Source organism: Plecotus auritus, assembly GCF_963455305.1.
Source record: "Plecotus auritus genome assembly, chromosome: 5".
Lineage (NCBI taxonomy): Eukaryota > Metazoa > Chordata > Mammalia > Chiroptera > Vespertilionidae > Plecotus > Plecotus auritus.
Genome location: NC_137776.1, coordinates 54,692,015 through 54,713,915, shown reverse-complemented (window position 1 = coordinate 54,713,915; position 21,901 = coordinate 54,692,015). Strand labels below are relative to the sequence as shown.

General features: G+C 37.3%; 1 protein-coding gene across 3 annotated transcripts in view; it reads right to left on the bottom strand.

Annotated features, from left to right (window-relative positions):
- GRB14 (growth factor receptor bound protein 14) overlaps positions 1–21,901 on the bottom strand; it is a 112,228-nt gene that overhangs the window by 41,781 nt on the left and 48,546 nt on the right. Inside the window, exons 1-3 of one of the 3 annotated variants that reach the window (XM_080669881.1) lie at positions 19,829–20,043; positions 9,151–9,222; positions 4,179–4,335 (exon numbers count right to left, since the gene is read on the bottom strand). In XM_080669881.1, coding sequence (XP_080526007.1) covers positions 4,179–4,335; positions 9,151–9,165 — 172 coding nt within the window. In that variant the 5' untranslated portion in view covers positions 9,166–9,222; positions 19,829–20,043. Of the gene's footprint in view, positions 1–4,178; positions 4,336–9,150; positions 9,223–19,828; positions 20,116–21,901 lie in introns of those variants that run through there. The other 2 variants (XM_080669880.1, XM_080669879.1) reach the window with 2 other exon arrangements.

Here is a 21,901-nt window from a genome sequence, read left to right as displayed (position 1 = left end):
AACCCTCCTCCATCCCATAAGTTGAAATGTTCTTGCCCATAAGGCTTCAGGACCTTGCAAACACTAAACCCCGTAAGTGTGCCCATCACCGTGCAAGGATGGCACAGTGGTGCCTGCACAACTAGCAGAAATGAGAGATGGGCAAAGACCAAGCCAGGAAGCCACAAGGAGTTTGATGTAAATGCAAAACTAAGTTGCTCAGTCTCCAAAAGGTCAAAACTTGTCTTCTGGCCTCCTTAGTAGTATACTGTAAAAACCAAATCAGATCATACTGCTCTCTGACTCAAAGTTCCAATTCTTTTCTTCTCCCTCAGTGCAAGTCCCCTCCATGCCCTATGAGACCTCAATAAATTGATGTGCTCCATGGCAGCTCCATGAACTCCTCCAATTACTTCTCAAATCACTGACTCTACTCCAGACACACCCACCACTCAGCTGCTTTCCTGCACACGAGCACATTTTCTCATCCAGGCCTTTCCACTTGCTGTTCCCTCTGTCTAGAGATATCTCCTTCCATTTAACTGCAAGGCCAGCTGCTGTCTGCTTCAGGTCTCTGCTCATATGTCTCACTGTCAGAGAGGCCCTCCCTGGTGCCTCTGTTTAAAGTGCTTCTCTTCCTCCCCACACCCCTCCCACTCTGTCCCTCTCCCCTGCCTTCCTCTTCTCCCCAGCACTCATCATCACCAAGGGACTACACATTTTAGTCATCTTTCTCTCTCTGCTCAAATGCAAACTCTCAAAAACTGTGCTTTTTGTCTATTTTTTTTTTTCGTATGATATCCCCAGGATCCACACACAGAATGTGCTTGGTACAAAATAGTCAATAGATATTTGCTAAATTCTCTGAGGAAGGCAATAGGGGAAGCGAAGTCAGGGAGAGTTCCTAGGTTTTCTTAGAATCTATAAAGTGGAAAAAAAAAGTTAAAATACTCAGAATGTTTTCGTAGTACACCCATACACAAAAAGAAGTAATCTACTAAAGTGAATACACAGTATAATTAGAGATAATGTTAAAACTAGTCAACATAATCTCAATGTTGTAAAATTATGGATAATATTAATATTGCTTCTTTCTTGACATTGTTGTCTCTCAGGTACTTACAATGAGCTGAATTATTTTTGTATTGAAAATATATTTTTTTTAAATAACAGATACCACCCCTCTCTTTTGGAATTCTATTTATTGAAAATCCGTTATGTCAATCACAAAGATATCAAGGGTGTCTCCTCAGCAATATACAGAGCTGACAAGCTGGTCATCAAAATTTTGGCAAATCATTTGTCCTTTAGTTCTTTATATCAATAGCCCTCACATTAGATTAAAGGTGATGGTGTCAGTACTTCATTCTATTGACAAAGAGCATCTGTGCTTCATATCACATTTAAGGGGGAAAAACCTGTTCTATTTCTTTTCATTCATTTTAATATGCAAATGAAGAAAAAGTTACTTGATATGACTATTAGATTGAATGGATATTACAAGAGTATTTATAATCTACAGACACACACACGCAAATTAAATGTGTGTAAATAAACACCTCAGTTTTATATTTTATGCTGAGGAAGGCCAGTAGTGGTTATGCTGTTATATTGTTAGATGAAGAAATGGAAGCTAGTAAATCAATTACACATTAGTATTTGGGTAGCATTAGTGTCTATAATTTTTTTACTGTTGTAAAGTATAACCAGCATAAAAAACAAAAAGAATACAAGGAAGCTCTAGAATTAAATTTCTTTCTCATGAACTTTGGTCTAATGCATGGTTGATGAAGCCATGAGATAATATTCTCACATCTTTGATTTTATTTCAGTAGTTTCCAGAAAATATAGTAATGGAGAAATTTATTTCAATTTGATGCCTACAAGTCTAATTTAGTATATAGCTCGAATTATTTCTCAGTGTTCCATTTTAAAGTTTCTACATTTAAACACTTGTGCATGTTATTACCTAATATAACTTGCATTGTTCTCAATGAAAACTGCTGATTTACAGTATAGATTTTTATTACTTCAAGTTATTTGTTAAGGATACACTTTAGTGACTATACAAAAAAAAAGGTGTTTTAAAGTCTCACCAAAAGAAAATTTAAGAGTCTAAAATACTGCAATTATATATTATTCTAATTAAGAGCTATGTTCTGACAAGCATAAGTAAGTGAAATGGGTTGGAAGATGTCAGGTAAATATTGAGAGTTAACACCTTATTTCTAGAAGATGAATTATCATGAACAGAATTAAGTTAGTTACAAGTGGCAATGAAGAAAGTATAGGTGGAGCTTCTTCTGCCCAGGGAAAGTGAGACTACATCGCGTGGGCCAATGTAGCATATGCCTTCAGAATTCAGGTGTTGTTGGCAGGGGCATGCTCAGCTATCAAGATCAGCTGACATACTGTAGCTCATGGACCATCAGCTGTGACTGGGGGGATGGGCTGGGGTTCAGAATCACTGTGGACACTGTCGGACTACCCGCTTCTTTCCCACGGGCTTCACTCTGTCTTCTTCCTGAGATTCTGGCATGTCCTAAAACAATAGTCTTCCAATGGGAAGTCCACAAACACTTTCTGAAGGGTCCAGGGAATGCAGGGAGTTTTAGAGGAACCACTTTCCAGCATCTTTAAAAAGCCTTGTCTGCCAGCATCATCTTTACTCCATTTCATAAAACAAAGGTAAGCCTCTCATCTGAACTGAACCTTACTTTGGCTATTGCTCTGGGTAAACACCCGCTATGCATCAAACAAAGGCAACACTTTATATATTCGTAGCTAGCTTTGCAAGAAAGTGAATGAGTCAAGACTAAGGTATACAACTCTCAATTCTTTAAACAAATGGAAGGAAATAATGTAGCTGTCACTTTAAAATCACTTTGATGATTTATCAGTAAAATTTTAGACATATAATGCAAAGGAGTTTATAAGTCTAACTCCCACCCCCCTCAAATATATATATATATATATATATATATATATATATATCCACACCTTAATCCCTGGAACCTATGAATGTTACCTTGCATAGCAAAAAAATGAAACTAAAAGAAGGAGTTTGCAGCTATGATTGTGTTAAGGAACTTGCAATGAGGACATTTTCCTGGATTAGTTGGGTAGACCCTAAATGCTACTGTTCTTATGGTAGAGAGGCAAAGGGAGATCTGAAAGACAGAAGAGGAGACAGCAACATGGTGACGACAGAGTTGGCGACCTAAGTGATGCAGACATAAGCCAGGGACTGGCAGCTGCCCCCAGAAGCTGGAAGAGGCAAGGAACAGATTCTCTGCTGAAGCCTGCAGGGGAAGTGCCTTCCTAACAATACCTTCGTTTCAGCCCAAGAATCAGCAATACTGACTTCAGACTCCTGGCCTCCAGACTGCGAGAGAATAAATACTTGGTTTTTCTAATCTAAGCCTTCTAGTCTGTAGTAATTTGTTAAAGTGACCACAGGAAATTAATGCAGAATTCAAAGCATTGAACAGCATTGCCATAACTTCTTCCTTTCTCATCTACTTATTATGGGAACATGTTTTTTAACACTGATATATGCAAAAATAAGAAAGGGGAGACAAAAAAGGGGGGGAGACAAAATTATTGCCAATCCTGTCTCACTCTAGCTGAAGAATGAAAAAAAATGTATAACTCATTAAAAGATTTGGAAAAATAAACAAAAACCCTCTATGAATCACAATACAACAATTCATTTTCAATTTTAAAAATTTTAAGGTTACTTATTAGTTTTATGATTTTAAAATGTGAAGGAGTTACTTATTTCCTCAAGAAAAGTTTAGTGTGTATGCTCCCATAAAAAAACCCATCACTGTGGATACTCCCCATATCTGTCCTATAATCAATTCAAAAAATAATCCAAACAAGTTTATTTATTAACTTCTTTAAAAATGTTAATTGTGCTACTAAAAATTATTATGAAATATATCCTTCCATCAATTTAGACTAAATGTTCTAGCTCTAAAATCCCCATAAGTCATTATTTAAAAAACGAGGGTGGTAAATGTGTAATATTATTATCCTTATTTCCATCTTTCAACTGCCAATACCAAAAATAAAAATAATAAAGAATTGCTCATTATTTTCTTTTATTTTTCTATATCTGAAGAAAATTTTTGCCATATGATCTAAACTATACCAAACAGAAAAGCAATGATGTGACCATGATTCTGTTTCCTTACCTAGACCTAGGAGAGTCAGATGCTCAAAAAGGGTCCAGCAGTGGTCATCAACATAATGACACTTCAGGATCAACAGCTGGCAAACATCTCGGGCAGTTATATCACTGGGTACCTCTAAAGCCCTGCTGGTTTCATCTTCACTGTAGATTTTAATTACCTGTGTAGGTAGAAATAAGAAAATAGATAAAATATTATATTAGAAACATTATAGGAAGTCATCAAACTTATTGGTTGAGCTGATTACAAATTACTTATACAGTTTGCTCAACATCTAATTTATTTATACATTAAGTGAATGATTACTTATCCCAAGACTTGTTTATAACGTGTCAAAGTCACTTTATCCAACAATTTCCACTCTTTTCTTCCATGTCTAAACCAGAGGCAAAGACCATTTAAAGCCATTAGCCATTATTATTGGTATGTTATATGTTAATTAAATTAATTATAAGAAGATGTCCTTTCTCTACCACTCCAGTCTATTCAAAAGTTCTGTATCTCTTATCAACATTTTAAATTTTCTATGTCATATTTAAATCCTATAAATAATCCAAGTAACATGGGTGATTTATTCCCAGATATACTCAAACAGTAAAAGCAGTAAAGAAAATCGAACTTTTTGAAAAGACTTCTCTATTTCAGGTATGGAAGTTTTGCCAAAGACTTGCTAGAAGTTCACTAAATCCTTTTTCTTTTCTCCCTTGCAATTAATTGTGGCCATGGGACTGTAGATGGCGTATAAGCCCATTCAATTTTGCACTTCCCGTAAAATTCTTCTCAATGATCAACTCATATATAATTTTTCATACTAATAATCCCAGGTAAGAATTGGCTCGATATTGCCAATTATTAGTGGGCCGTTCTGAGTTTTAGTCAGATGTGATTGTCTGAGCTTTCATTTCAGTTCACTTATTTTGTGGTTAATACACATGGATCCTTAAGATCCCAAGACTGCATCTGGGTAAGCCATTGCTCTTAAGAGTGCACTTTCAGTGTCTGTATCTGTGCTAGAGACAGAACATCCTGTGGGCCTCTAAAGGATGCTGCCTATATCCATGCTGCCGTGATTAATGACTGGACCAATCACTGGAGGGTGCTCCTGCCAAAAGCAATATGAAGATGACCACTCCCGAGAGGACAAGAAGATCCAAGCCTGGGCTGCTTCATCGTGGAGGCAAAGATGAGCCATGGTTTCAGTTCCTCAGAGACCACCTGCACATTCCACACCAGGAAATCGGGAAGGGGGGGGGGGGGGGGGCTGGGAATGACCTGGTGGCTGCTAAAAGGGTTCCCTGCACTTCCTGACTCCCTCTTGTTTTCTTACAGTAAACTCTCATGGCTGTTTTCTTACAGTAAACAGGAGCATGCCTCTTATTTTTCATGCTCTATCTTTTATATCAGAGGGGCTAAGTAAATTAAAAATTGCAAACATTCTGAAGCCTAAGCCAAATTCATGAAGAGGGAAGGACAGAGCAAGAGGTAAAGATGGGGAAAATGAAAAGGATTTTTAACCAACCCAGAAAGCCAGTATTTTCTTCAAACTATGCTGGTAAAAATTTGAACAAAATAAGTTGCCAAGAATCAAGACACATAAATTTAGAAGAGCTAGGCCAACTTAAATGTCTGGAATAGGAACAAGTACTCATTTTAAATAAATAACACCTGCTGAGAGCAAAATGTAATATTTTTCAAACCCGTACTTTTCAAAAAACCCTACTTAATTCTGACATTTATCCAAAATATACATTCATCTGTGAATAATAAAATTATATTTTGGTTAAAAAGGAAACATATATAATACTTTCAACAATAAAAATTTAAATAAAAATAAAAAGTTATATTTTGGTTGATAGTCCATGGTAGTAAGTCCCTGTCATCACTTAGATCTTTTTGGTAATTTTGAAACATCCCTTACACTACCAATGGGATGCCTTTGTTAAAAGTCTCACTTTATTTCTATTTATTTCTCCTTAAAGGTTATCAAAAAGAGAAAGTTAATCCAAGCCTTAACTCTCTAACAGAGTTTAATGTGCCTCTTGCCAAAAGTATCACTTCACTAAAACTTCCTATGTGAGAAAAAATTCAAGTCACCAGAAAGGCTACATGACTTAAATAGCTTTTAAAACTAAGTTAAAAGCTTTTGGGATCATGTAAAAACCAAATAACAGAGCTGTTCTTAAGAATCGCTATCGCAAAGTACCTGTCTCCTGTGTTCTTTATACACTGAGAGGTGAAAAAGAGAGTGGAAGATCATATCATCATGCTATTTAACAAAGGGATATTATACATTTCCAGCTCAGTAGCCCCAATTCCCAGCTCACTTTATAAAGTAAAAAATGGGGTGAGAAGAATATTAATCATATCAATTTACCCACAAGATCATTTGAAACTGTATACCGGCAGGAAGAAATACTGCTAGACCCTAAAGAAAAAGAAAAACCCCCTTTGTTTCATCAGTGGACAAACACTTGGCTAGCAAGAGAGACATGTACTGATAAGGTCTGTCTACAACATCCCACCAGCATAAACAGAGCACCCAAGGACAGCCAACTGTGTAGACATACAGGCTGTGTTCTGGAAGCCCTTGCATGTCGCTGCAATCCTGGCTATCAGAGCAACCTTGGCCTTTGGAGTGGTTTACAGATTAAAAAGCTGCTCTGGAAGCACATGGCACAGAGCAATGAAAATGTAATACACAGATAGAGTAGCCGCTGCAGGGGGTGTGCTGGAATGTGGGCGGGGCAGATCTCTGTTTTGGCTGACATCCTTATCAAGGCAGTTGATACACTTTCTACCACAACCCCCTACACTGCCCTCCTTAAAAATTAAGTGGAGGCAAGAGATAAAAGAGTAACATAACCCATTTTTAAAACAGTAGACACAACAATGTTCAAATATAGAGACAGCAAGACATGGTTAACTTTTCAGGAAAAGTCTTGAGGCCTCTGAAGTCTTGAGACTAAAAGACACAGAATATTTGAAAAATAAGACAAAGGCCATTTCTGAAAAAATAAAGTCAAGAGATCCAGTTTGAAAGTCAATTCAATATATATCACTTTGCTCCCAAAGTACACCAAGTATTTAACTCTACAATCACCAGAAATTCTGGTTCTCAGAACAGACTATATGAAATGCCTTAGGAAAGCCCTGGGCGAGTCAGCCTTTCCCCTCCTCCCTGCAGACCCCAGGAATGTGATGGCAGGGAGAGCCATGTCCTTTTCCAACCTGATCCATACAAGGGTATTTAAAAGGTATTCAGGGTTTTCATCTGCTCATTTGGCAATACCATCAAGCAGAAAGGGGCACTGCACCCAAAGGTAAGCATCTAGCTACTGGATAGCTTCCCCTCATTTATCCAGAGAAAGGAGAGAAGATATAATCATTCAGCAGGTTAAAAAAAAAAAAAAAAGCTAGACAAAAACTCATATACACAGACAACAGTATGTATGGTGGTTACCAGAGGGAAGAGGGGTAGGAAAGGGTAAAGGGGGTAAAATATGTGATGATGGAAGATTTGATTTTGGGTGGTGGGCACACAATGCAATATACAGATGATGTATCATAGAATTAATTGTATACTTGAAACATTATTTTATTAACCAATGTCACCTTAATAAATTTATTTTAAAAAAAGCATTGATTAAACAAATATATGAGCAAGAATCCAGATGATAAAAGGAAAAGAAAGAAGAAAGAAAGAAAGAAAGAAAGAAAGAAAGAAAGAAAGAAAGAAAGAAAGAAAGGGGCTACTGAAGCATGATTACCTTCTGGTCAAAGTTTCAATTTTAAGGTCACAAATTTGTTTTTCACATTAACTACATTTAAGTACCACATTTAATTCTTCTTATTTATTATTTAACTTAAAATAATGTGAACACCATATTTAACACCAAGATCTTATCATGATGAAAAGTATATATAACTTTTAAACAGAAAAAAATCATTCATTTATTATACCTATTAATTACGCACACATATATATATTATTTATATATAATAGAAGATAAGGAACAAGGACCATAGAAACTTGCTCTCAACTATATCCCAAAATAAAGCTTATTAGTACAGCTCTTTAAAAGTTTACCATCCAAGTACAGTAGGATTATAAAGCCATCTTTTAATGCTTGTTTTTTTTTCTCTATTATTTTAATACAAATGCAACTGTGCCTAAGTCATATGAAATATTTGTACATCGAGGTCAGAGTAGCCCTGAGTTTTTACATTCTTCTAAATAAGGAACGCAGAGTCCTAAGATAAGAGTAAACATCTCAGATATTCTGAATTAAGCAACGTATTGTGTTCCCTTGAAGAGAATGGAAAATAACATATTCATCAGTACTTATTCCAAATCTCTAACAGAATGTTATATTTTTTTAAGAAAGATTCTTCCAAAAGACCCTAACAGCTCAAGAAAAGCTGTTGTTTCCTACTACCATCCTGAATTAGTTTGCTAGCTATCAAGTACTTATCTAGAGTAATGCAGTATATAGTTTAGAGAAATCAAGTAGTAAGGAGTCTTAAATTCTTTCTAACAAGAGATATTCAACAATACACTTTACTTCACCATGAGCAGTACATGTCCAATTAGTTATATTAACTCAAAACATATCATCAATATAAATAATACAGAAATTGATTGACACAAACAGGTCTATTCCATACCCCCGTGGCCCCTTTCAACGTTATTCCCTAGGATCCCTTTCTCATTCTTGATCTCTAACCATACTTTTTCTCAAGTTTCTTGAAATAGCCATGCTCTTTCCTGTCACAGGACATTTGTACATACCGTTTCTGCTGCCTAGAACTCTCTCTCCACCTTCTACTGGAACACTGCCTCTCCACCTTCTCTACACACCCCATTCAGAGAAACCATTATTTCTACCGGGAAGCTCTCAGTGACTCTCCCAGTTTAGGTACAGGCCCTTTGCTCCACGTATGCAGGTGTCTGACTCTGTAATTACTATGCACCAACCTCAGAAGGCTGCATGATCGCAGGGATGATGTCAATGTTTGCTTCCCATTATATCCCCAGCAGTTAGCACAGCTCCAGGCACATAGTGAACAAACAAACATATTATTTTAGTGATGAGTGAAACCATCATGTGTAGCCCTGTAGTAAACAATATTAGGGATTCCAAAACAGCAGCTTTGAAACTTCACAAAGTCTGAAAACTTCTAAATATATTTTCTTATTTATTTCAGAGAGGTAGGGAGATGGAGAGATAGAAACATCAATGATGAGAGAGAATCATTGATCTGCTGCCTCCTGCATACTCCCTACTGGGGATCAAGCCTGTAACCCGGGCATATGCTCTTTTTTTAAAAATATATTTTATTGATTTTTTACAGAGAGGAAGGGAGAGGGAGAGAGAGTTAGAAACATCAATGAGAGAGAAACATCGATCAGCTGCCTCCTTCACAACCCCTACTGGGGATATGCCCACAACCAAGGTACATGCCCTTGACCAGAATCGAACCAGGGACCCTTGAGTTCGCAGGCCGACGCTCTATCCACTGAGCCAAACCGGCTAGGGCAAGGTCTGAAAACTTCTAAAGAAGAACAGAAACATATGGACCAAACAGAAAAGATAGGCAAGGTTTCATGAAATAAGTGAAGTCAACAAAGGTGGGCCAGGTGACTTCAATGGTCCATTTCAAGTCTGGGAATCTGTGAAAATGCAAAAAAAGAAGAAGGTAGGAGGATATCTGAGTGGGACAAATACTATGAGCAAAGATACCGAGGACTGAAAGAGCAAAAATATGTAGAGAACAGTAAACAGAGCACTATGCCAAGGTCAGAGGGACAGAGTTATGAGGACCAGCTGAGCAATCACAGGTGCCTGTGGAAGGAGCATCTTTGCCCAGCACTGCTGAGCACTGGTTTCCATCAGTGCAAACTAGAGAGGGGGCCACTACAATCAGGGATCATTTTTAAGATACATAAATGACAGGGTACCCCTTTTCAATGAATGAAAATATAGAATTACATGTAACATGTTAAGCGCCCAGTCAGTCACCGGTGACTGACACTATACTTTCCGTCCGGAAGACAAAACAGGCTGGGCGCTTAACGTGTTAAATGATAGTTTTACAAGTATATGATTACAAAGAGATAAAAAATAAGGATAAATAACCACATGATGATTTAATCATTTAGGAAGCAGCCCAGCTACAAGCAACAGAAAAGCTACCCTACAAAATTAGGTTTCATGTCGTTTTTTCTCACATTCGAAACCAGAGGCAGGCAGTTTGGGGTTTTCATGATGCGATTTCATCAAAAGTCACCACTGGCCCAGGCTCTTCCTATTAGTCTGCAATTCTCAAGGTCTCACAAGATGAATCACCCCCATACCTCCTCTGCAAAAACTGAATTGTGTACATTCCCGTGTTACTACATTTCAACAGGAAGATCACTGGGCATGATTGGGTAAAGAGAGGAACTAATTCAGGGTGAAAGGACCTGTGTTATTGTGGCCCATACAGATCTTACAGGAGTTCTGGGTATGAATTTGTGTCCCGGCCAGCATCAAGCCAGGCCAAAGAGGACCAGTATGGCCTCACTACTGGAAATGCCACACTTGGCAGGGCAGAGGATTTAGCATGGCCACACCTGGCAGCCTGGATCAGTGACACTGCCAAATCATGCCACATCTAGGCTTCCAACCAAGAGAAGAAAGACAGTCTGCAGGGACAGGGAGGCCCAGAAAGTTCCTCAAAGCCCCTCTGCTCTACTCTACTCCCCTACTCTGTTCTTTACTTTTCTGCAATCCTTACCTCAGGCCAAGAGCCTTGCAGACTGTCCCTTCCTTGGACCTCCTTTCTCCCTAGAGGGGATGAGATGTTACAAAGAGAAATTGGAAGCTCTTTCGGTTTGCTCTGTTATGTGGTCAAGAAAAAAAAAAGTAATAAAAACACACACCACACAGCTCCAATTTCATCATGAAAGAAGTCAAACTAAAAACTAAGTCCAAAAATATCCTAAACCATGGATGTAGAGGTACACACACATAAACATATGCATATATAAATGTTACCCTAGAACCTAAATCCAATATGAATAATAAAGGGGGTCAAATCACAAATCCCACCCAAAAGCGTCCAATGACTCCATCAAAGGAGTGTTCTCTGAGGCCTGGTGTTCTTGAAAGACTTTCAATTCCCACGAAGATGCCAGTGCTGACTAATCCATCCTCGAAGTGAAAAGACCTTCGCAAGTGTTAATGTGTATTCATATTTAAAACAAAAAACCACTGGTCATGCTTATGTTGGACTCACTGTTACCCCAGTGTCTCATTTCACCTTTTAAGCAATCATTTCTTCCCAGAATAACCACTGGATATGTCTCAGCAAAAAAGTTAAAAACCGTCTCACATGGTGAGAAAGAAAGACAAGTTGAAGAGGAGAGGATGAGTGTTTAGAAGACAGAGGGGATAGCACAAGGGGAGGAAAGAGATTTATTGGAAGCCAGGACACAACACACTGTTCAATTCTTGATCTGGCTGGCATCAGCTGAAGCACTGTTAGGAACTACCTTATCTTACGGATTCCTATAAGCACATTTTCTCAAATTTAACCTCCCTGAAACTTAGATGTAATTTACCATCAATGGTTTGTCATAGTTTAGTTAGAAGCATATAAAATAATGATGCATCTTATAATTTAAGCTTTCACAGAATCAATGAAACAGGCGGTTTTCAGTCTTTCTGCGACATGTGGGGGTATTATTTTACAAACTTATAATAGCAAACAAAATATCACTTTCTAAACCTAACATTCCCATGCTGTGACAGCATGAGGAACAAATGCGTTGTATATATTTTTGTAATTTTACCTTTGCTTCATTTTTCTAAATATTTACTTTATGTCAGTGTAAAACACGTGTAGCACATCTTCCTGTGAAAGAAATGGAATCAATGCTGTTAGAATCTTACAATGTAATCATTAGAAGGGCTCTTAGAGAACATCCACTAAAATCCTCTCATTTTACCAGTGAAGAAGCTGAGGCTGGAGAGGGTATGACTTGCCCAGGGATCCCAGCTGGTCACTGGCAGAGCCAGCCATGGAACCTGTCTCTGAGCTCCTACCTGATCCTGTCCCCTCCACTCTTGTCATCCAACTTGCATGCTCCTTTAAGCTGCTACTTCTACAGAACATCGTAGATGCAAGTGTTAGATAACTGAACACCAGAACATAAAAATGCTTTTGTGTCCCAAAGACCTAGCTTTTTGAATGTCCAAAAATGTTTTCCTTTGTTTCACTTTTCTTAGCATAATTTGCCAGGAAAGTTGCATATACTGAAATAGCCAGCAGAGGGAGTCTCGATTTCCCAGTGGTGAAAAAAAGAGGAAGAAAGAAGATGGTTTGCAAATTACAACTTGAACACTATTAACCCTATGGAGGTCCTGTTTAATATAATTGCAAGCTTTGTAATAAAGTTTATACATGTTTTTAAATATTCTTAATTCTTTGAATTTTGAAGGTAAATCATGTCTACATCTTATACCTCAATATGAATTTGTTTGTACATAACTGTGTGTGTGTGTGTGTGTGCGCGCGCGCGCGCGCACACACACACACAAGTCACCTTACCAGGAATCTCAAGAGGAGGTTCTCTCTGGCATTTAGAATGGTAACGTCAAAATTTTTCTTCAAATCTTGACAGAACTACCTAAACTAATTTGACTTCTGAAACGGAGAGATACTATTCCTGACATGTTCACAAATACAACTGAATGTATATGTCCAAGTAGGAAGTTATAATCACTTACTAACAATGCTATTTTTGCCAAAATGGATTTTTAATTTCTTTTGGAGTTGTCTTAAGAGCAAGCATTTTTAATATCCTACAGGGATAGAAAATCTTTATCCTCTCAGAGGGTTTAATATCTGAAATTACCAAAGGTCTTGCTTCCCTTTCCTGCCAAAAAGAGATGCTTATTTTCTCGATTTGGCTTAGGGTGATGGGACACGGCCAGGAGACCAGCCCTAAGACTGCCCCAGCAAGAGTCTGAGACTGTTAACCAGCCAGCTATTTTTAATCTGCCTTCACTGCCAAATGTGGACCAAGTGCTATAGTTTACAAAGTGATATGGGGCACGGGCCCTGTTCTCTTGCAAGTTCAGTCCATGTGCTCACGGCAGTGATGGATGCTGGGGCCCACACTGAGAGCAGATCCTAGACTGCCAGCTCATCAGCTACAAGCTTCAGATTCCTCATTCTGGAACATGGACCAACTGGCAAACTGATAGCACTCAGCTGATATTAGAGATGTGCTTTGACATTAGTGGTGTACTTTGGGTAAGACACTTATCTTCTCCAAGCCTCATTTTCCTCCTCCCATCTTGTCCCTCAACCTTACAGGGTTCTTATGAGGATTAAAGAGAATATATAATCAGTGCTGAACAGCTGATGGCTGTTTTTATTTTTATTGGTGGGTGTGGAAGGCAGTGAGTACACCAAACTGTTCGCAGCAGCAAGCTGGGATTGGATACGCTAACAAAAAGGCAGGTGGACCAGCCGAGGTGGGCCTTGAGCACATGACTTTTTACCACAAGATATAAAACCCAAGAAAAATGATGTGAATGCGACAGACAGACAAAGGTAGAGAAGAAAGGTCAATAGCAGGTGAGTGCCAAAGAAGCCCAATTTTATTTTGTTAAAAATTGTGTTTGTTGAACTAACAGTAATTTATACCCACTCTGCACCTAAAGTCCAGTGATGATGAAAAGTGACACAGCCCTGCCATCATGTCACTAACATCACAGCAATGACACCTCTGTCTACTGAAACATGTCTGCACACGAGGCACAATTCTACTTCTTTCAAATATACAACCCATGAGTCCCTACCAGATACTCCCTAGAATAGTAAAAGGAGAACAAACATAAACCCCTATTACCACCTAACTACCACTTATCAGCATATAATAGTGGGTTTAAATTTTTTAATTCAAATTAAAGTCCATTCATAGGAATAGGGAGATTTTTAAGTGTTTATGAAACTAGTAAAACATGCCATTTTACAAATTGGAAGGGGGGGTAGTAATTCACATTTGTTGAGCTCCTATATGGCAAGTATTTTTAAATATCTACCCTATTTATCCTCACAACTGTTCTGTATAGAAGCATCATTATCTCCAAGACAGAAAAACTGACTCTCAGAAAGGTTTAAAAGAGGCACCTTAAGTCATACCACTGGTCAGTGACAGAGCTGAGCTCACACTCAGGAAGGACTTCCTGGCTCCAGAACACATGATCTCTACTACACCACTTCTCAAAAACTCACTTCTTAGGGGGAAAAAAATTGTGAAAACACAAAATCCACTCATCTCACCCCTTCTTGGGTGAATATGCAAGTAAGTGACCCTGTATAAAAAGGTAAAAGGGCAGCAGAAAGATCAAGGTTTGGCAAGAACGAGAGCTCTGGGCAATAACTATACTCACTACCACATTGCGGCCACCTTCCAAGCAAGCCAACCATCTGAATTCAGGGCCCCATCTGTGAATTTTCACTAACTCCCCTACTCGGCAAACCTGCTCTCTCCCCACTCAGCACCCTTTCTACTACCTGTATACAAGAAATAGAAAACATTTGTTCAAAAAGCAGAATCATATTTTGTATCTGTTGTAACAACAATAAAAATCCAAGGGACAAATACATACTGGATGCCTAATATATCCAAGGTACTTGTATTGGAAATGGCCAGTTGCCCACCAGGAGCCACCCTTCCCTTCTCCCTTCCTAATGAATCCTGATTGGGTGAGGATTTGAGGAGGGCAATGAGTTGAGTTCAAAACCTACATGTCCTGGCCTCCCTTGTGTCCAGGGTTGACCATGTGACACAGTCCTGGCCAGTAGGACATAAGCAGACGCTCCTGGTTATTTCGGAGCAGCACACTAACATCCCACAGAACTGGCCGGCATACCCTAGGTCCTCCCCATGCTGCATGCCAGGAATGTGAACAGGATGCCTGCAGATTTGCATTTATCTTTCCATAAAAGGAAAGGGACACACACTAAGGAAGATGTGAGAGAAAGCAAGAAGCTTAGTAGCCTGAGGACATTGTGAGGCTGCCACATCCGCTTTGGACTGATTCTTCCTGTAAAGTAAAAGAAAAATAAATACCTTCCCTGTTTAATATGCTTCTTTTGAGTTCTAGGATTACATAAAATTAAATTCAGCCTATAACTGACAAAGCAGTTTGTTTCAAGAGCCTTTCCCTTAAATTTTAAAAACCTAGTTGGAAGACAAAAAGAGACAAATTTTATAAACCAAATAGGGTAAGATACACAAAAAATACCAAAGATACACAAAGAAGACTTGAAGTCAAATTTGAAAAGCCAGAAAGTGTAAGATAGATAATAAGACTTCAATATCATAAAAGGTAACAATAAAATTGGTCACATGACAGTAGTTACTGAATTGAGAAATGAGTCACAAAGGCAAGTCCACTGATGCTGAATCGAGATACCATTAAAATGGATGAGAAAGAGTATTCCAGGCTTCACGATGGTCCCAGAGCTCAGACACAGGCAATAAGCAACCTTCAGAAAAGCAAACAGGAGCCTGGAGTGGTCTACAGGCCACTGAGCACAAGCGTGGGAGCAGACGCACAGAAGGACAAACAAACAGCGAATACTGCTGGGCGCAGAAGGAGAAAAACAACGTGCGGGAGGGAGGTTTCACATGATGCTGGGCAACTGCGGTAGGTCCAGGCCCTGAAGCACAGTGAATGCAACATACATTTGGATTGATTCTGCACATACCTGAAAGGTTCTGGACAAAATAGTGATATGATGTTTCATTCTTTGCAAAATCGTGTTTAAATATAGCAATGACTCTAATTGTACGAAGGAAATGAATATAACAAACTATTCTCTTGTATAGAGGGGGATTAAATATTCTGTTAAATGGCATTACTCCATATTATACTCACGAACTTCCTATTTTCAAAAGGATATGAATCTTAAGAAACATATATCCTAAAAATTAATCCTTTTCCTCTGAGATTCGAGACTCTTCAGGATTGTGTGTGTTTATCAACATCTCTGTAACTATAGTCTAGATAAAGAATGCAGAAATGCCTGTAAGCATAATCTACAAAACATTAATCTGACAGAGGCATGAAACATTTTTACCCACAGAATCAGAATATAGACATCTGGCCTTATGACTTTGCAGCCTTTTTATAAAAAAAAAATGCAGACTTTATTTTGCACTTAATGTATACCATACAATTTAGTTAGCCTGAGTCTTTAGTTAACTCTTTCGAACCTTAAAATGTTTTCTTGATGCAATGTACCAATCTAGAGCTCTGGGTATAAATTGTCTCTCTAAATCTCTGTCTCTCTCTCACATACACACATACACACACACAGGCACATAAACACACTCATTCTGTTGCCTATAATTGCTTTCTGAATAATGTGTTTTCTGCACTAGAGCAAATGGGAGTTGGTGGAGGTACAAAGAAAGATGAAAGAATTTGCCTAAACTAATTCCAGACTAGAAGTTGAATGGCAATTACACACACTATAAGGCAATTTCATTGACATACTAACTTCAAGAGGTAACAGGTATCTAGGAGAAACACATGAAGTCACAAGACCTAGATTCTGTTTTTAGCTTTGTCATTGACCTTTTGAGTGACCCTGCATAAGTCACTCAACACCCATGAGACTCAGTCTTCTCATCTGAAAAGCAAACAACAAAAAAAAGCATAACCTAGTAGTTATGAGAAAAAAAATGAGGTAAAGGATTCATTCAAAACCTTTGGTGAGGATCTGATAATTTATAAGAGATGTGATAACACCATCTCCACTAGAATTTTGATTCACTAGAATCGAGGAAATCAGTTCTAAATACAATTAGAGAAAGCCAAAAATTTATTTATAATTTGCTTGATGGGAAATCTACCAAAATACTCCGCTCCTCAAAAATCAAAGTGTATTTGATCTGCCACAAAAAAAGACCCATACAATGTTGAGGGCCATATTTAAAATTCAATTTCCCAATCACTCTTAGGAGACTCTTACAGCCAGACACACTAACTGATTAGAAATGTATTCCCAAGTGCTGCTGAGCATTTTCAGAAATGTCCTCAGCTTTTCAAATGATTAGGATTCTAGTTGGAAAATTATTTGGCAAGAACTACTCATTAAAGATGAGCAAACTTTATGCCAAACCTGTGGGAAAAGTACCTGCCTTCCTGGGAACGTAAAATGCTGCTCCCAAAATACTCTGAGAAATGCTTGTACTGATTTGTAAAAGCAGCATATTATGGTGCATACAGAAAATGACACGTTAATTACAAGTGTGGAATGATTTTCTATCTTGAGGTGGAAAAAAAAGAAGTGTGCTGTAATCAGAGCAGATGTATGTTTTTTAGCCAGAAAAATAAGAGGTTCCTAAAATTTTTAAATTTCTAAAATAAGAGGTTCTAAAATTTTCAGAACAATTTTATAGGCAATGGGTCCTTTGGGGGTTACAATATCAGGTGAAAGAAGTGCTTTCTGCAAATAACAATGGGCTAAAATATACGAACATTTAATATCTATACTCAATGGAAAGGAGTAACATAGATTTGGGCTTAGGGAATTCTGACTTCTGTAATTATTATAATAGAAACCTAGCAAGAAGCTTATTATCAAAAGACCAAGAGAAATCCCAATGATGTGTCCAGTGGCAGCTCAGAACTAACATCAATTATAACCACAGCTTTCCAGAGTACTCTTGGTTTGCGACTTACCAGGCAGCGCCAAGGTGTACTCATACCACTTTCCCTAGACTAACTGCTCCAAGTCCTTAAAAATGACAGCACCTTTTTGTAATGTTTTATACTCTCTGAAAATAAAAAAAAAATGGTTTGAATATTTTTCTATAACTCTGGAAATGCAAAATATATTATTTGATTCACAGAACTACATGCAAATAAGACTTAAGAGAGCACTGAATGGATCTCTCAGTGGTTATCATCCAGGTGAGGAAATAATATCTCTGAGAGTCTAAGTGACATGCCAAGGTCACAGAGCCAGTAAATGGAGAGTCCAGGTGGTATGCTTTCCACCACACCAGCACCCTGTCCAAAAATCCTCATGATGAGCATTTCATGGTCAATCTACACTGGACAAAGAAGAAAAACATAAGAACATAGATTTGATTTATGTTAATATGCCTTTTCACATCCCCAATGATTAAGAAATCCTAGATGGTCATCATCAATGCACTGCCAAGCCTAAATCAAAATAAAGATTCTAAGCAAAATACTTTAAATTAAATTTGTTTAAAATGAGAGAAAATTCCCGGCGTGGTTCAGTGGTTGAGCATCCACCTATGAACCAGGAAGGTCATGGTTCAATTTCCGGTCAGGGCACATGTCTGTGTTGTGGGCTCAATCCCCAGTGGGGGGTGTGCAGGAGGCAGCCGATTAATACTTCTCTCTCATCATTGATGTTTCTATCTCTCTCCCCCTCTTCCTTCCTCTCTGAAATCAATAAAAAATATATTTAAAAAAATAATAAAATGAGAGAAAGGCATCAAGAAAGATTACCAACAAACGTTGGCAAAATTACCATATAATATTCCAGTGCCAAGTAAAATGTCCCTAGTGAATAAATTGGTGGATAGGATAAGACAGCACGTTGAAAACCTAAAAAGTTGAAAATAACAAAAGAGAGATACTTCTATTTTTTAAAATCCATCTTAATCGTTAGAGTTGTCATTTTCAAATAAATTAAACCATGACCTTTGACTTAGTGGAATACACTAATAGTTAACTAACAGTTAACTATTAAAAGTTGAATATGGAAATAAGTTTCTAGTAGCACCAAAATAATTCAGAGAAAATATTGCCAAAAATGAGTTTTTATGCTTTCTTTTTCTATGCAAGAGATTTGATTCTTTAAAGAAGTCAATACAATATTCTTATTTGGTATAATTTCAAGAGAAGTTTAGTATATTCAGTTTTACTTAAATGGTACATTACACAGTGTATTTATTACCTTATAAAATATACTGCTGCAAGACATGAAAATAATCTTTGCAAAAAACTATTTTCATACACAGGCTTGATTGCATTAATAATTAACAGAAAGCCCTTTCACAGGGAAATTTACTGGAAAGTTTTTCTTAAGCAAATAGGGAGAAACTCAATCCAAATGGGTAGAAACCAGAGAGTAATAAACTGGTGCTACATGTGTAAGCAGTAAAAACAATTATATAGTCCATACAAAAATGAAGATGATGTATAAGAAATTATAGTCAAACAAAGAAACTGTTCCTCAGTAAACAAATAGAAAACATAATAGCTAGCAGATTTCCTATTGCACTAAAGGCAAAGAGGCCTGAAGTTACAATAGAAGGAAGAAAAAAAGTAAAAGCTTCAATACAGTCTCTAAATCACAATGCCCTGAAATGGAGACCGAACTGCTTTTACAGGGAGCTTTTACTACAGAGATGTTCTAGCAAAGATGTTTTTTGTTTTTTTTTTCCCCTTAGTCTAAAGCCAATAACATATTCTTTAACTACCTGTAGCCTCAAGGAATTAGAGTCTCTCTCAGGATATATAACTAAAGTCTCCAACATATTAATAAACACACAGTAACAAGGAAAAAATAAAAACAGCAAGGAAAAAAGGAAAAGCAGCACATACCCTCGTCTGTAGAACTAAGGGTGTTATTGCAGGCAGAGTGACTCTCCTCGCACTCAAACTCATGCCTGCTCTTCTTAGTATGATCCCCTCTCGTAGATCATGGACGAAATGAAAGAAATCTTTTACAGTGACTCCTTGAGAATCTCAGGGCTCAGTGCAAAGAAACAAGTAGGAAAGCAATAAATGTCACTCTGCTTGTGTGATTCCAATCTACCCAAAGCCAATTAAGGATGGCTGTGGGACAGGAGCAGGCAGCAACCAATCAAAGCCGGGAAAACTCCGCCTTTGTCCTTGGAGACACATTCTGATACTTTTGTTGATGATATTTAAAGAACCAGATTAACAGGCATCTAGTTCACTTCACTTTTTTTTCCAAAACAATGAAACTCAATGCCATCTTTGTTGACTAGCCAGTTTTGTCTTTACTAAAACATTTCAACATATGGCAGATAAGAAACTGTTTACATTGATCTACTTAAAGTATATAAATAGGCAGATGAACTAAATTTATTTATGCTACTCATAAAATTGATATACGAGTCAACTGGAATGCATTATAGAGCAACAAAAAATAATCCTGAAGTTAGAATTGGTCCAAAAGTGCTAATTTACATGTTACAATAAAAGATTCTTAACATATTTACTAGTGTATGTATTTCATCTCCTACACAGCTAAAATTATAGTATTGTGGACCTTTCAGCTATCCGTGAGGTTACATTTAAATATTCCTGTTGTATATTACCTAAACAATCAACCTAAAAATAATGTTAAATATAAAAGGAGTAGTAAACTATAATATATGAGTCTAAAAAGCTTGTTTTTAAAAAGCACAGATATGTGTAACTTAGCATATTTCATTCAATGAAGACCACTTAAACAGTAATCACTGCTCAAAGCAATACCAACATTTTAATGATCATTTTGCCTTTTTTCTTACAATAACTAAAAATTGTGTTCTATATTTCGGAGAGTTGGAGGAGGGTCAAAACTAAACAATGCTCTCTAACAAGAAAAAATTCAATAATATCTAAATAAAAAGTAAAAGAAACACTAAAAATGATCAAAGGTAATCTGAGTTTTTATAATTATAAAATCCCTCCTGAACTGATCCTTCAAAAAGCACCTACACAGTGCTCTTCAACCATGACACATGGAAGAACCCCCTGCCTTCATCATGAAGAACTCCTCTTAATTTCTAGATCACAACATAATTGTTGTAGTCACAAGGCAAAATGAAAGATTCTCGGCAACTCAGACACAAACTTTCCACTTCATTATCCAGATTGTTTTTAGTCAGGGTTCACTTTACTGCCTTACACTTGGGTGAGTTTTATATGCATGGTGATCTCATATTCCTCAATTGAAAGAAAGAAAGAAAGAAAGAAAGAAAGAAAGAAAGAAAGAAAGAAAGAAAGAAAGAAAGAAAGAAAGAAAGAAAGAAAGAAAGAAAGAGAAAGAAAGAAAGAAAGAAAGAAAGAAAGAAAGAAAGAAAGAAAGAAAGAAAGAAAGAAAGAAAGAAAGAAAGAAAGAAAGAAAGGGGAACACTACACTCTTCACAAACTCTAGGGTTTTCTACTTTGATTTTCAAAACCTATAATCCTTCACAATGGTATTTAGGGGGAAGAAAATTCACCTAATATAACAAGTCACAGATGTACACCAATAAAAAACCATCAGAAAGGAAAACTAAAGGAAAAGTCCCATTTATAATTGCATCAAAAAATAAATTTAACCAAGGAGGTAAAAGACCTGTACTCAGAAAGTTATAAGACACTAAAGAAGGAAAATGAAGAAGATACAAATAAATGAAAGCTCATGAGTAGGAAAAATTAACATTGTTAAAATGTCCATACTACCCAAAGCAATCTATAAATTTAGTGCAATTCCTATCAAAACACCAAAGGTGTATTTCACAGAACTAGAACAAATAATCCAAAAATGTATATGAAATCACAAAACACACTGAATAGCCACAGCAATCTTGAGAAAAAAGAATGAAGTTGGAGAAACACGCTACAAGATAACAAACTATACTACAAGGCTATAGTAATCAAAACAGCAAGGTACTGGCA